Source organism: Vipera berus (genome assembly GCF_964194415.1).
Source record: "Vipera berus genome assembly, chromosome: 5".
NCBI classification, from domain to species: domain Eukaryota; kingdom Metazoa; phylum Chordata; class Lepidosauria; order Squamata; family Viperidae; genus Vipera; species Vipera berus.
The window spans coordinates 15,071,659-15,087,305 of NC_138207.1; the positions used below are offsets into that span (position 1 = coordinate 15,071,659).

Here is a 15,647-nt window from a genome sequence, read left to right on the forward strand (position 1 = left end):
CTTAATGGCAGCCTTTCCAATTATAACATCAATTGACATCCCAATTTGGACTGAGACATTTTCAGCCTAATCTACTACAAGTGATTATTAAATCTTATGACAGTAAACACCACTGCAATAAAAACCCTATAATTTTTCATAAAATGCTGTTAATCATATGTAAACTTTAACTAATAAATGGAAAAAGATTAGAAAATCATATGAAAAACTGACATCAGTATCAAAAGCTGCTTTAGATTTTAGTTTATGTCTCATTCAAATATATACACACTATATGTATGTCTGAATGTGTATGTATGCATGTAAATAAAACAATAAAACATGTATGTATGTATGCTTTACTGGATTCTCCAGTGCTTACAATTCACAGAGAATGTTTAAGTAAATCATAATATTGCTTAATACACAATCAGATTAATGCTTCACTAAAACATACATTTGTATAACATCCTATAATTGTTCGATTTTGCAGAGATTATTACATATGCTAATTACATTTTGAGATAAGTTTTAGTATTTTTAGATGTACTTATTCTTTTGAACTATATTCTATGAACTATATGTATTGAACTTGGGAGGTGACACTTAAATAAAGTTTCTTATCCCTGAAAAACCTATTTTCGGAAATTGAAAGATAACCCTTTACTCAGTGGTCTCTTCAAACAGATGTTATTATCAATTTATGAATGAATCACATATTGATGTGTATTATCTATGGACCACTGTAATAAAATACAGCTGACATTCAGGGAAATAACTATGCAAAATTTTATTTTTATTTATTATATAATCTTGAAGCTACCCTACTTCTTAGTGATTCTGGGCAGCTTACAATTTATTTATTTTTTAAATGATTCATATAAGAGGAGATCATAGTGAACTGGAAGGACAATACAACCAGCTATAAAACCTAACTAAACACCCTATTCCAAGGTTTGGGAAGAACAATTTCTTTAGTGGTTTTTTTTTTTTGAACATCACAATGGTGGGTGCCATATGAATCTCTGAGGGATGTCATTCCATAAGGCATAACTTAGAAATCTTGGGTGTCTGAAAGATGACACTGTTTAATCAATGGGACCCAGAATGCACACACACACCCTTTAATCATTTAAAGGGTACAGAACTGGTACAGAATGCAGCCGCAAGAGTTGTGTTGGGAGTCTCCCGATACTCCCATGTTACACCTCTGCTCCGTGAGCTGCATTGGTTACCAGTTGTCTTCCGGGTGAGATTCAAGGTACTGGTAATGGTGTTTAAGGCCCTACATGGCATGGGGCCGGAGTACCTTAGGGAGCACCTGCTGCCGGCATCAACTTCCCTCCGCCCTGTGCGCTCCCACAGAGAGGGCCTCCTCAGGGTGCCACCGATCAGAGAATGTCGGTTGGTGGCCCCCAGGGGGAGGTCCTTCTCTGTGGGCGCCCCGGAACTATGGAATCGGTTGCCGGTTGAGCTCCGGATGGCGCCCGACCTTCGCTCCTTCCGTCGTGAGCTGAAGACACATTTATTTGAACAAGCCGGCTTGGCCTGATGGGTTGGTTTTTTTTATTGTCATTTTTAATATATGTATTTACTGTTTTTAGCTTGGGCATATGTTTAATATTTTTTTAACTTTTGTATTTTTGTATTTTTTATATCTCTGCCCTGTTCACCGCCCTGAGTCCTTCAGGAGAAGGGCGGTATATAAATAAAATTATTATTATTATTATTATTATTATTATTATTATTATTATTATTATTATTATTATTATTATTATTATTATTATTATTATTATTATTATTATTATTTAATTATTAGATTTCTTTGCTGACCTAGAGGTGACTCATCACACTCAATCATACCAGACAACAGAAGCAACTCAGGAACGTTTATAGGATTTGCACAGAGAGTGCATAGGTACAATCTGGTCCAGAGCCGAAGTACCTGTTAGGTCCTTGGGAAGAACTTGAAACTCCCTCTGAAACCTAACAGGGAGTATCAATGCCCTTGGGTGAGCCAAGCTCATAGTTCCTTTTTTTCTTCTGGAAATGAGTGATTCCAATGAGGTGGAGAGCAACCAGTGTTACTGGTCCAGGGAAACAGATTAAGGATAAAATCCTCCATTACCAAATCACACTACAACTGATCTGAGACAAAAACAAAACAAAACAGATCTAATAACCAGCCTTCAGTGAATGTTTGGCCGTCTGACATAGGGGACCGGTCCATGGTTATTTTAGAGGCCAAACTCCTGAGCTGATCTAGGTACAACATTGCTAGGTGGCAGATTGAAGTCCCCAAGGATCATCTCCCTTAGGCACTCCACTGCTAACCTAGCAGTGGAATCCAGCAACTCAGATAGGCAATGTTGCTAGGGAGCAAAGAAGGTGATTGATACATCAGCATTAATCCCAATTGTTGGAAAGTGAAGTGAAGTGAAGTTCAGTGCAGGGAAGGGAAGGGAAGGGAAAGCTTCTAAAGGTTTGGAAGCCCTCAAAAGAGATGATGAGTACACAAATTCTTTGGACCATGGCTCGACATGAGAATGCTGCTATCTCTTCTCACAAGAAGCACCATCAGAAAACATTTTGTCGCCCTCTGCAATAAGTGAAAGGAAGAAGATACTATGATTCTGCTATGGGAAAAAATATAAATAGAGCTTATTATGGATTTCAAATTGTGTACTTATTCTTCAATAGAATGCCACACCATTTGAAATAAATTGTCAGTTCCTTATCCAGAACATGTTCACCTTCTCTGAATCAATCATTACCTTCATGCACTCCCATATTACCTGTTCCATAGAATATGGACAAATATATATTAAGAAGCTGTAGAGTTAGGCCTCATTTATATATTGTCTAATTCCCAAAATTAATGCAGTAGTTAGGAAAGTCATGAACAATTGATTTGGGGAACTTGTAAGTCATTGTATCCTCAAGACGAACAGATGTATCACAGTTGAATTCATATTGGCACTTCCCAAGCTTTGGTTAGAAGAAAATAGAAGCATTGAAAGTGAGGTAGCAGTTCAGATTAGTATATGCAGTATTCAAAAATATTTCAATATTATTTATTTAAAAAGAGAGATCTTTCTTTTCTCTTAATGCCTTGGTACAGTTTCAGCAATCATTCAAAATTATATTGCTTCAGTTCAGGACAGCAAATACAATTCAAAAATTTGAAGTCCTTAGAAATATCTGCCAAGATCATAATGAACAACAACAGTGTCATTTCTTAAATCATCAAACTTTAGAAATGACCACGAATTTCAAATTTGTCATGATAAAAAAATATATATCAGGAAGATAAACTCTGACCCATAGAACAGGAAATTAGTAATACTTTGTACAAACAGCTGGAACAAGAAAATCAGTCTTTTCCCCACCCCCACAGACAGTATTTTCAATTTGCTAGATAGTTAATTTTTTTCATTAATAACTTGAATTTATTCTCTCGTAAATGAGTATGTGGAATTTGGAGTATGTGTCCTAATGAATCAGAAAAATAAAATTTAGAAACAGAATCACATAGAAGCCTACAAAGTTGGACTTTTGTATTTCACAGAATAATCACCCCAACTGCTCTATTAGTTGATTTTCTACATTATTCATTATAGAATTATTTGCAATTTCTATAATACTTGTAAGTTGATTTGGGAGATTCTTACCCAGAAAGGCAAGTTGTATTAAACCTTTGGGGAAGTCAAAGTCAAAAAATAGGAATACCAGGAAAACAAGAAATGCTGTTATTGTTAAACATAAAATAACAGTCTCGAAAGCCTTGCACAGTTTATTCACATCATTTTATTCCAAACAAAACTCAAGCAGGATGATTATTTCACATTTCTTTCTCATACTTTCTCAGAACTGGGTAATCATTTCTGTAACTATTCCTGTAACAATTCAATGATTCCTGCCAAGCTTGGTCTACAGCAGGGGTTCCCAACCAGGGGTATTCACACCTCCTGTGAGTGCAAGACGATATTCCAGGGCTGCAAAAATTTGGGTTTTCAAAATTATAGTGTATATGCATAATTCGAAGAGATCAACCCTTTAGAAGGCCAGATCCTGAAGTTGAAACTCAAATACTTTGGCCACCGAATGAGAAGCAAGGACTCACTGGAGAAGAGCCTAATGCTGGGAAAGGTTGAGGGCAAGAGAAGAAGGGGACGACAGAGAATGAGGTGGCTGGATGGAGTCACTGAAGCAGTAGGCGTGAGCTTAAATGGACTCCAGAAGATGGTAGAGGACAGGAAGGCCTGGAGGAACGTTGTCCATAGGGTCGCGATGGGTCGGACATGACTTCGTAACTAACAACAACAAATGCATAATTCGTTGCCATTAATTTGAACTTTTCTAAGGGATACGAGAATATATCAGAAGCGTTCTAGGGGTACAGGGTATAGAAAAGGCTGAGAACCACTGGTCGACAGTATATTCTTTCACAAGGTATATGTAGTTGCAATGAAATAATGATTCAAAAAAGCATATCCCCATATGTTAACAAAGTGCCAATTCAAGGACATATTAAAAGGCCTGGACAGAAGCCTTCTAATTTATTTCAGAAAAAAAGGCTACATAAGGAAGGCAGTGTCATCATGTTCTGCACTGAAAATTCCTAGGTTCAACACCCTGGAATCTAACCAGAGCAAGGATACATAGTCCTCTAACTAAGAATCATTTTGCCATGAAATTTATGATTAGTATATGGTGATGGAAGTAGCAGGATGAAGGAGGGTTAAGTAGGTTTGCTCTTTTGATTTATTTATAAAAAATAATAATAAAGGTGGGACAAAAATAATGTAAAATATAATATATGTGTTTAAATGGGGATCAGCTATTTAAATTACTAATTTGAGAATTTGATCAACATACTTATATAGACAGGGACAACAAACAGTTAAAAACAGAAGCTTCAGATTTCCAACTAAATAGCCATTTCTCAACCATTTATCAACGACTTAAGGGGGAATAAATTCCTCCCCTTTAACTAGCCTTTTCTGGACTTCTTATAGAACACTGATTGCAGTTTAAATCAAGACTTCCCAAAGAAGCTCAGAAAACTTGCTAATCTCTTAAATTTTCCCAAGTATATTACTTATGCAAAATTGGGGAAATAAATAGTAAGAGGGAAGTCTATTGTGATTGGATGTCTGTGATTCTGTGGATTATCCAGTGCCTGGGAATTGACTTATTTCCTATTTCATTAATGGGGCTATGTTTATTTATTTATTCGTTCAATTTATATAGCCACCTATCTTGGTTTCATCGATCTGGATGGATTACAATTATACACACATTATTATTAATAATAATAATAAAAAACGCATTCAATTAAACATTGAATAATTTAACAAATAAACATCACCCCATTAATGAAATATGAAATGAGTCAATTCCTAGGCACTGGATAATCCACATAATAGTGTGTATGTGATACACACACACACACACACACACACACACACACATATATATATATATATATATATATATATATACAGTATATATACAGTATATATACAGTATATATACAGTGTATACAGTATATATACAGTGTATACAGTGTATATATACAGTATATATACAGTGTATATATACAGTATATATACAGTGTATATATACAGTATATATACAGTGTATATATACAGTATATATACAGTGTATATATACAGTGTACAGTATACACACACACACACACATACATCCATTAAAAATATTAAAAATATTAAAAACTTTTTAAAACAATAAAAACAACAGAAGGAATGAACTGAAGATATATCAGTCTTCTTCCCCCAATCCTTCCCTAATACCTCATCTCCTCAAAAATATATATTAGAGGAAAAAATATGGAGAAATGAAAACCAGCACGAAAGGCAGTCAGTGAATCCATGATTACCTGGGCTTACATTTCAATAGAGCTGTAGGTTCAGCTTGTAATGAGCTCAGGACAAACTTGACTAATCTAATCTTCTCTGCCTCTTTTCAAAGCTTTGTAGTATTACTATCACATTGCTGATCCATTAAGCAAGGGAAACTAAGGGCGATCAGATGGATTAACAAACATGTGACAAGGTTGTATATTGCCACCTATTGCATATAATTACTTTTGTTCTTTAGCAGAAAGTGTCTCCAATTTTATAATTACATTATTCTATTTAAGATAGAGGACAGGAAGGCCTGGAGGAACGTTGTCCATAGGGTTGCGATGGGTCGGACACGACTTCGCAGCTAACAACAAAATTTAAGATAATGTATCTACCTCCTCAACCACCCTCATTTGTACTGCTGCTCTTTAGTTTACAGATTTAAAATGTAATGGCTGTATGCACTATAAGTAGAGCTGTCCTACATCTTGTACCCAGAAGCACGCAAAACAGAAACAAGAAATTTATGCTAAGCAGAAAGATGATTTTGCAAGCTGACCATACACATAGTTTTAAATTAATGCGTAACATGTCTCTAGAGATTTTGAGTCAATATTTAATTGCTCTAAGAAAGTGAGGAATACATTAAGTAGTCATGCAAAGATATGTGATACAAATCAAAGCAAAGGTCTGGATAGTGAACTTTGTGTTACACACAACTATTAAATTGCGTTGTTTATTTTGCCAGCAAAATGGGAAGGATTCCCAGGTGAAGAAATAAATAGATTCCCCACATTTCAAGAACTGAACACTGATTTCATTCAAAGTCAACACCAAGGGAAGTGAAATCTCATTTTTAAAAGTCTTTAAGCTGGTGCATCCTTTTTAAATCACCTGATAAAAGCAAAGAGATGATTTCCACAGAAGAGCCAAATACAGGAAACCACAAGATCAAGCCCAAGTTGAGTGTTAAGCCACATGACCAAGCAATCTTCCCTCAGTTTAAGGCAAACCAAAGTTTATAAATCACACATCACTTCATCACTCTCTGTTACATACTCTTATGCTTCTAAAATCGTTAATAACTGCCAGTAGAATTAAATGCACCTTATGATGAGCTTCAGAGGAACTCCCAAAGGAAAAGGTCAAATTCATTATTTGGAATAATAAAAATACAAATACAAGCAATCACCACATTGTGCAACAATCAACTCTAGTAGACCTCTCTTCAAGAAAATTACATCAATGTGTTCATGAAGTCACCAGAAACTGCAACTGGTTTGAAAGATATTTTAATTTTTCCAGCTATGACCAGTTTGAGGAGAGCTGATTCCTAAACGTATACTTTGGCTAAGAAACAGACTTTCTAATTTGATTGTATTCATGTAAACAACACAGCCTCAACATACTTTGCTATAACTAAACCTACAAAATATTATCCCTTTGAAATAGCTTCTTCTATCTGGAATTCTCTTAAGCTGCAGTGATACATTTCTGCTTTAAGGTGCTATGCTAAATATAAAAGCTGACACTGGCAATGTTTAACATTTCTCAAACATTCTTATTATCCAGAAATCCAGAAATACATAATGAACCTGTCAGAACAGTATTCATGTTTTTGTCTGCTGGCAAACAGAAACAATTGCATCTCATCTTACATTTGCCATTTACTTTAAATTACTTGATAATATGTACAACTAATTACTCAAACGTTCAAAGCAACACATGCAGGTAGCAACCACATATAATTCCAAAAGATGGATTATTTTTTTCTTGGCCATCAGAACAGAATACATTGCAGGTTAAATTCCAATCAACCAAATAAAAGCATTTCCTTTAATATAGAGCAACACTTAAAAAGAAGAACCTTTTGATGTCTACACCTAAATCCATTCTACATCTACAACCTTCTAATCAAGAGAAAGAGAACCACACAAGGCAAATATTAAATTAAAACCAAATTCTTGCTTACCAAGTACTCCAAGTCGGTAGTTGACGGTAATGACTATCACGTTGCCATAACTTGCGAGCACACTGCCATCATATAAATTTCCAGTGCCTTCCATGTAAGACCCTCCGTGAATATACACCATGACTGGTTTAGGTCCCCCACTATCTCGAATGTCTGCAAGAAAAATATTAAGAAACATGGTATCTCAAGAATGTTATGATGTGCACAGAAGTCTTGTTTTCCTTCTTTCTAAAGCTGTTTTTCTTAATGTTTCCCAAGCAACATATATAAATTATTACAACTTTAAGTGCTGCTGACTGAGGTAGGTAATATCTATCCCAACTTGGAAGATCTTGGAAAGGTACATATTATAGGATTTTGTTAGTACTCAGATGGAGAATCATCAAGAAGTCTCAGGTCTAGAGTGTGAAGCCAAACAAACCTTGAAAAAGGCAATGGAAAAGAACTTTTTTTTACATTCAAACAATTTTCAAGCAAGTTTACCTTTTCATTTGCTCAATTTTAGTAGCTTTTATGGTCTTTTCTTTTAATAAGCATTAGTTAATTGTGACATTTTAATGATATTTTGAAGCCTAAACATGACTATTGAAAAATGGAAATTAAGAGTTAATGTTATTTGGGACTGTTCAGTTTCTCTTGCTTCCAGATCCACCATCTGAACTGTAGGAAACATTCTACAGAAATCTGGGACTGTTCAGTTTTTCTTGCTTCTAGATCCACCATCCAAATTGTAGGGAACATTCTACAGAAATCTGGGTTTTCCCCCCTCAATGATAAATATCAGTTGCTTAGACAATCTAAACTTTGTATGTATACAACCCATGAGGGTTGTGATGGGAGCATCCCGATACTCCCATATTACACCCCTCCTGCGTGGGCTGCATTGGTTGCCGGTTGCCCTCCGGGTGAGGTTCAAGGTGCTGGTTCTTACCTATAAAGCACTACATGGCTTAGGTCTGGGATATTTACAGGACTGTCTGCTGCCAGGAATGACTTCCCATCGCCCTGTTTGCTCACACAGAAAGGGTCTCCTCAGGGTGCTGTCGGCCAGATAATGTCAGTCGGCGACCCCCAGGGGGAGGGCCTTCTCTGTTGGGACGCCTGCCCTTTGGAACCAGCTCCCCCGAGAACTTCGGATGGCCCCAGATCTCTGGTCCTTTCATCGCGACCTAAAGATATACTTTTTCCAACTGGCCGACCTGGACTGAAGACGGGGGTTTTAATTTTGTTTTTAATTTTTATTGGTTTTTAGTGGGGCTTTGTAAATTTAATCTCTTTTAAATATTTGTATTTATTGTTTTATTGTTGTTTTATTGTTGTTAGCCACCCTGAGTCCTTCAGGAGATAGGGCGGCATATAAATCCCATAATTAAATTAAATAACTTAAGGGACCAACTATAATACTCAAGGTCACAAATACAAATCTGACTCTTAAAAGGCAACATTAAACAGCATGACCATCTGAGCCAAAAGAATGGGGGGAAAGTTAAGTATTTTAAAGGCTGATTGGGTTGGAGACATTAGGATCGTGGGAAGGATGCTGTTCCATAAGGCTGGCACTGGTACCCAGTCTGTGAGCTTGAAAATGTACTGCTTCCTCAACAATAATATAGGCTCCCTGAGATCACAAGTAATGTCAAGGAATACAGAATTCCAATAGCATCTACCATCCCTGAATCTGCTGTGGTAATTGGCTGGTCTGGGAAACAGTGTTTTAGATGTCTGTCTGTCTGTCCAGAGCCTAAAATCATTTAGCTGTAACCCTGGTATTCCAGGCCTGTGTATAAACTCTGCAAAGTAGCACTACAGACAACTAATTGGATCACAATTGTGACCAAAACATAGGTGTGATAGAAACATCTTCAGGATACAGACAGAGCAACTGAGTTAGATCACAGTTGAGAAATGAATTCTGGTATCTAGAGAAAACTGAGCAATAACACAATTTAAAACTAAGTGTGTAAAGTTGTAAGTGGCTTTGGAGAATCTAGAGCTTTCTGAAGAGATTTCTCTGTGCATTATCCTGAATTCAAAGCAGATTAAAAAGCAGTAATTGCTTTGGATGATTGCTTTGTATCAACAGCCTCATCACTAGTTTCCATAGTTTATTTTGTTCAGATCAGTATACAAAATATTGAATAACTTTGATCAATTCTCCCAAAGGTTGCCTCTCTTACTATCTGTGCAAGATATGGGTGCAGGCACATCTGACTGTTCGTAAAGAAAGTCTTCCAAGAAAAGCTTGGGAGATGAGCAAGGAAACAGTGTATGCCTGCAAGGCTATCCTTCCAGCTAGCTGTTTCCCTATAATGTTGTCATAAATTTCTAATTACAGCCATCTGGCTAGGTAAGAGAGAAGAAGAGACAGAATCATAGTTAGAGATAAGCTAACTTATATATCGCTTCACAGTGCTTTATGGCCCTCTCTAAGCGGTTTACAGAGCCAGTATATGGCCCCATCAATCTGTGTCCTCATTTTACTGACCTTGGAAGGAAGGCTGAGTTAACCTTGAGCTGGTAAGACTCAAACTGCCAAATTGCTGGCAGCCAGCAGTCAGCAGAAGTAGCTTGCGGTACTGCATTCTAACCACTGTGCCACCAAGACTCATGAAATCTGTAGCATAAAATTGTTAGATTTCCAGAAAGAAAAAAAAAGCAGTATCTTAGAATGGCTAAATTTTGAAGGGAAAAAAAACCTGGATTCCTTAAAGTAGTCCTTGACTTACAACCATTTATATAGCGCCCATCTGAAGTTATAATGGCACTAAAAAAAATGTAACCTCCAGTCCTTGTGCGACACCCATTGTAGCATCCTCACAGTTACATGATCAAAATTTGGACACTTGGCAACCAACATGTATTATTAATGGTTGTAACATCCTGGGGTCATGTGATCAACATCTGTAATCTTCCCAGCTGGCTTCTGGCAAGCAAAGTCAATGGGGGAAGCCAGATTCACTTCATGACCACATGTTTCATTTAAAACTGCTGTGGTTTACTTAACAGGCATGCTCCCCCCCAAAAAAGTTGTAAAATCAGGTGCAACTCTTTTCACAACCACCTTCTTAGAAACAGAAGTTCTGATTCAATTGTGGTCATATGTTGAGGACTACCCTGTAAGATTTTGTTTTATAGGATTAAGCACAATAAAGGGAGGCTTAATCAGTTCAGCATAGAACTTTATCATGAAATTGGTCATGATAAATTCAGGACCAACAAAGTTTTCCATTGCCACTGTTAATCCATTTGCATAGAAAAACACACTAACTTTATCATCCAATTGATTATAAGGAGAACAGAAAAGAGATAGAAAATTTGTATTAGAATAATAATTTATGCATTTATGGAGTTATGTTGATTTATTTCAAAATAATAAAATAGTCGTTTCCAACTCTAGGGGCCGGTGCTCATCTCCGTTTCAAAGCCAAAGAGCCAGCGCTTGTCCGAGGACGTCTCCGAGATCACGTGGCTGGCATGACTAGATGCCAAATGCACACGGAACGCTGTTACCTTCCCACCGTAGTGGTCCCTATTTTTCTACTTGCATTTTTACGTGCTTTCGAACTGCTAGGTTGGCAGAAGCTGGGACGAGTAACAGGCGCTCACTCTGTTACGCGGCACTCGGGATTCGACCCGCCAAACTGCCGACCTTCTGATCGACAAGCTCAGCATCCTAACCCACTGAGCCACCGCGTTCCTTCAATATATACGGTATATACATATATGGGAGATAGTTTGTTAAAGTTATGCAATGATCTGTATCTTAAGTGGAAAAGCTGATTTGAAGCACAGTGGTAGTGGAAACTTTGTCTTTTCCTGGACTTGCACGGCTGCCTAGGGAAGAAAAAAGCACATTTGATTTAAGAAGGTGCTGGCAGATGCGACAGAGCACACCCACGTCTGCTCTGAATCAGCTTTTCCCTTTAAAATCTAGATCACTGAACACTTTCAATGTTTATTAATAGGCCAACTTAATACCCAAATATATTTGAGAAGGAGTGCTGGTTGTTCTTCCTTAGTTAAGTTTTTATTGGTTTGAAGCCTCACTGATTAGTTTTACACAACAAAAAGAAAGAGCTAATTTAGTTGATGAAGAAAGGAGGATAAGGATAAGCCCTTGTTGATAAAAACCAGCTGGGTGAATTTGGACCAACCACCGGGAGATTGTGAGTTTTAATCCTGCCTTAGGCATGAAAGCCAGCTAGGTGACTCTGATGCCAATCACCAGGAGACTGTGAGTTCTAGTTCCACCTTAGGCAAGAAAGCCAGCTGAGTGACCTTGGGCCAATCACTCTCTCTCTCAGCCCAAACCACCTCACAGGATTTCTGTTGTGGTGAAAATAGGAGAAGGAAAGAATATTAAGTATGTTCACAGCCTTGAATTATTTACAAAAAATAATAAAGGCAGGATATAAATAAATAAAAAGTGAAGATCCACCTGTTCACCCAAGTACTTCAAAGATAACAACTACTCTGGAATCTGTTTAAACTTGCCTATCTGTTTAAACTTGCCTTATTTCTAATGTTATGCAAATCTGTACATCCTTCTCTCATTGTTCCTCTTTTAGAGAGGTGACACTGGCAATTTGTGCATTAAACTAAAGGTTGAAATGACATTTAGTTTTGCCTGTGGAATCAACTATGTGATGTGTTTCAACATTAATTAGAATACCTAGGGATATTTCCCAATTCCTCCAACATTCTCCTCCATTTATACCCATAGAATTGGCTTCTTCTTTTCCTATCATGAATGCAAAATGTAGGGACCAAAAATAAATTATTAATTTGAGATCCACTAAATGACTGCTCACAACAGAAGCAGTAAGCAGCTAATTGTATCCTTGTAGGCAGCGCAGGAGGAGATTGTTTAAGAATTCATCTTTAATTAAAATTACATTGAATTACAGAGCACCGACTGTGAATAGTAATGAAGCCTTGGTAGCACCATTTGGTTTATCTGGGCAAATGGGGCAAATAACTGCCTTTGGAGAAACAGCCACATCTAGTTCCTGAACCTTGTATTCTAGCAAGAAATCAAGTTCAAGTTATAAAGAGGTCTGTGAATAAATTCAGCTCCATAATGCCTTTTTTATGACTTCCTTCTGAATATTATGCTCCAAAAGGTTAAGGACAGACAGTGCTGCAAACTTCTCTCAATTTATCCACATGCCATAGTAGATAAGAATAGAGATGAAATAAATTTTCTGCACGCTACACTGTCAAAAATATCACTGCTGACCTACAAGAAATGCACCTTGGTGAATAGAAGTGGATTCTTTCCATTCAGAAAGGACATACGTAGGGAAAAGGGAATCGAGAGGATTCAATTTTTCCAGAGTTTTCAAAGTTCTGACAGCACCTCTGCACCACGTTGTAGCCATATCTTCATCCCCTCCAGCTTATATAAAACAATTGCATATTAAATCCAATTTCAATAGAAACAGATATCCACATTTAGGCATAAAGAATTATTTGTAGTGAATGAAGGCAAATATGCATGTCCCAGGATGATGTTGCAGGATCAAATCGGGGTCGGGACCAGAAATTTAGTCTTCTGAGCTTTTGGACTCATGCTGGAGCCTATCCTCAGGAAACTTCTAGCAGACTGTTAAGAGATAAGTTCCTTGAGGATGGGCTCCAGCAGGAGTCTGAAACTTGGAAGACTAAACTGGTCCCAGTGATGGACCCAGATTGGTTCCTGCAATTTGTAGAAACAGAGGCTTAGTGCCATGGAGGTGGGAGTAGTGCCAAAAGTTTAGGAAGTTTTGTAAACTACAAGCAAAATATAAGTCAAGAGCAGAAGATGGTAGCTAGAAGATAAATGAGGGTCAGTGTTTGATGAATAAATATCTTGGAAGACATGAAGAGAAGGTGCTACTTCTTTTGGTTTGGATGGATTTCATCTACACTTTTGGGTCAGGTATGGATGATCTGTTGGTGACTGGGTGACACGTTCAACATTTGAGGTCTGCAATGTGTGTACACACACACACACACACAGAGAGAGATTTAAACATTGTTTGTGTGTAAAAAAGATACATAAATCCAGTAAAACACATGTACTGAAATGAAATTGATTGGCAATTGCTTTTTGCAGAACAGATATGAGAGGGTAAAACAGCTGGGAAATGGTCCAAGGGCAGGGGTGGTGAACCTATGGCATGCGTGCCACAGGCGGCATGTGGAGCCATCCCTGTGGGCACACGCGCCATCACCCAAGAGGGAGGTGGGGCCAGGCTGCCCCGCCCCCTCTCCATGTGCTCCTGTGCTCTTGCTCTCTTTCTCTCTGCACTGAGAGTCAGGAGCAGCTGCAAGAGCTGGGTGGATCCAGGCTGGATGGTGGAGGCAGCTGCAGCACGAGTCCAGGTAAGCCTCTGGATTGATTTTGCGTGCAACCCCCCCTCCCCCCACCGTTCATTTTACGATGCTCCAGCAGCCTGATCCGGGCATCTGAAGCCTGCAAAATGCTTCTGCTGCCCAAATCTAGGGCTGCAGAGTGATTTCGCTCCCACACCCACGGCCGATTTTGCAGGTGTCCAATGCCCGGATCAGGTCGCTGGAGCATCGCCATGCCCCTTGCACCCAGTGATGCATAAGTGGATTTTGGGTTGCAGTTTGGGCACTCGGTCTCAAAAAGGTTCGCCACCACTGTCCAAGGGGGAAGATGTGGTAGTTCGCTGTTTGGATTGAAAGCTCAGCAAATTGTTGTCAAAGGTTTTTATTATTATTTATTTTTTACTGGGTTTAAAGGTCAGTCTAATTCTGAAGAGCATACATTCTGACTTCCATAAGTCAGTTTTAAAACAAAGCAGTAAAACAAAGCCTATCCAAACAACATAAAAGCAGCATCAGGACTATTCATCAAATTAATCAATTAGTCAAGCCAAAAGGAAATCTTTTATTGTCAAAATTAATCAATTAGTCAAGCCAAAAGGAAATCTTTTATTGTCAAAATTAATCAATTAGTCAAGCCAAAAAGAAACTTTTTATTGTCAGAGGGAAGAGGTTCACAGCATTACAGTTTCGAAGACCACTAAGCCAGTAGGGAAGTGGCCATTTGGATGACTGAGGAAGCTATTTCATAGGAGTGGAACACAATTGAAAAGGTTTGTTTCCACAGTCCCTGAAGATGGCATACTTGCAGCAAAGAGACACATAGAGAATCCACTCTTGCTGGGTCATTACTTTATTACAGTGTCTCAGTCCTAACAGGATATTTTAAACAGACTTAGAATCAAGCAAGCATGAGATGGAAAAAGTGAAACTTAATGGTGGTGTGTGGGTATGTTCTCTGTGACATTAATGAGTCATCCATGAGAAGATGCTTTGGTAAGGCCACACCTGGAATACTGCATCCAGTTTTGGTCACCACGATGTAAAAAAGATGTCGAGACTCTAGAAAGGGTACAGAGAGGAGAAACAAAGATGATTAGGGGGCTGGAGGCTAAAACATATAGGGAACGGTTGCTGGAATTGGGTATGTGTAGTTTAATGAAGAGAAGGGTGAGGGGTGACATGATAGCAGTGTTCCAATATCTCAGGGGCTACTACAAAGAAGAGGGAGTCAAGCTATTCTCCAAAGTGCCTGAAAGCAGGAGAAGAAGCAACGGATGGAAACTAGTCAAGGAGAGAAGCAACCTAGAACTAAGGAGAAACTTCCTGACAGTTAGAACAATTAACCAGTGGAACAACCTGCCTCCAGAGGTGGTGAATGCTCCAACACTGGAAGTTTTTAAGAAGAGACTGGCCAGCCACTTGTCTGAAATGGTATAAGGTTTCCTGCCTTAGCAGGGGGTTGGACTAGATGACCTCCAAGGTCCCTTCCA

At 38.1% G+C, this 15,647-nt stretch overlaps 1 protein-coding gene across 5 annotated transcripts in view; it reads right to left on the bottom strand.

The window, feature by feature from the left end:
* Window positions 1-15,647, bottom strand: part of NLGN1 (neuroligin 1) — a gene marked incomplete at both ends in the record, with an annotated part of 512,046 nt that overhangs the window by 303,910 nt on the left and 192,489 nt on the right. For all 5 annotated transcript variants that reach the window (XM_081329058.1, XM_081329057.1, XM_081329056.1 and 2 more), the window contains one exon: window positions 7,822-7,974. In XM_081329058.1, coding sequence (XP_081185184.1) covers window positions 7,822-7,974 — 153 coding nt within the window. The remainder of the gene's footprint in view (window positions 1-7,821; window positions 7,975-15,647) is intronic.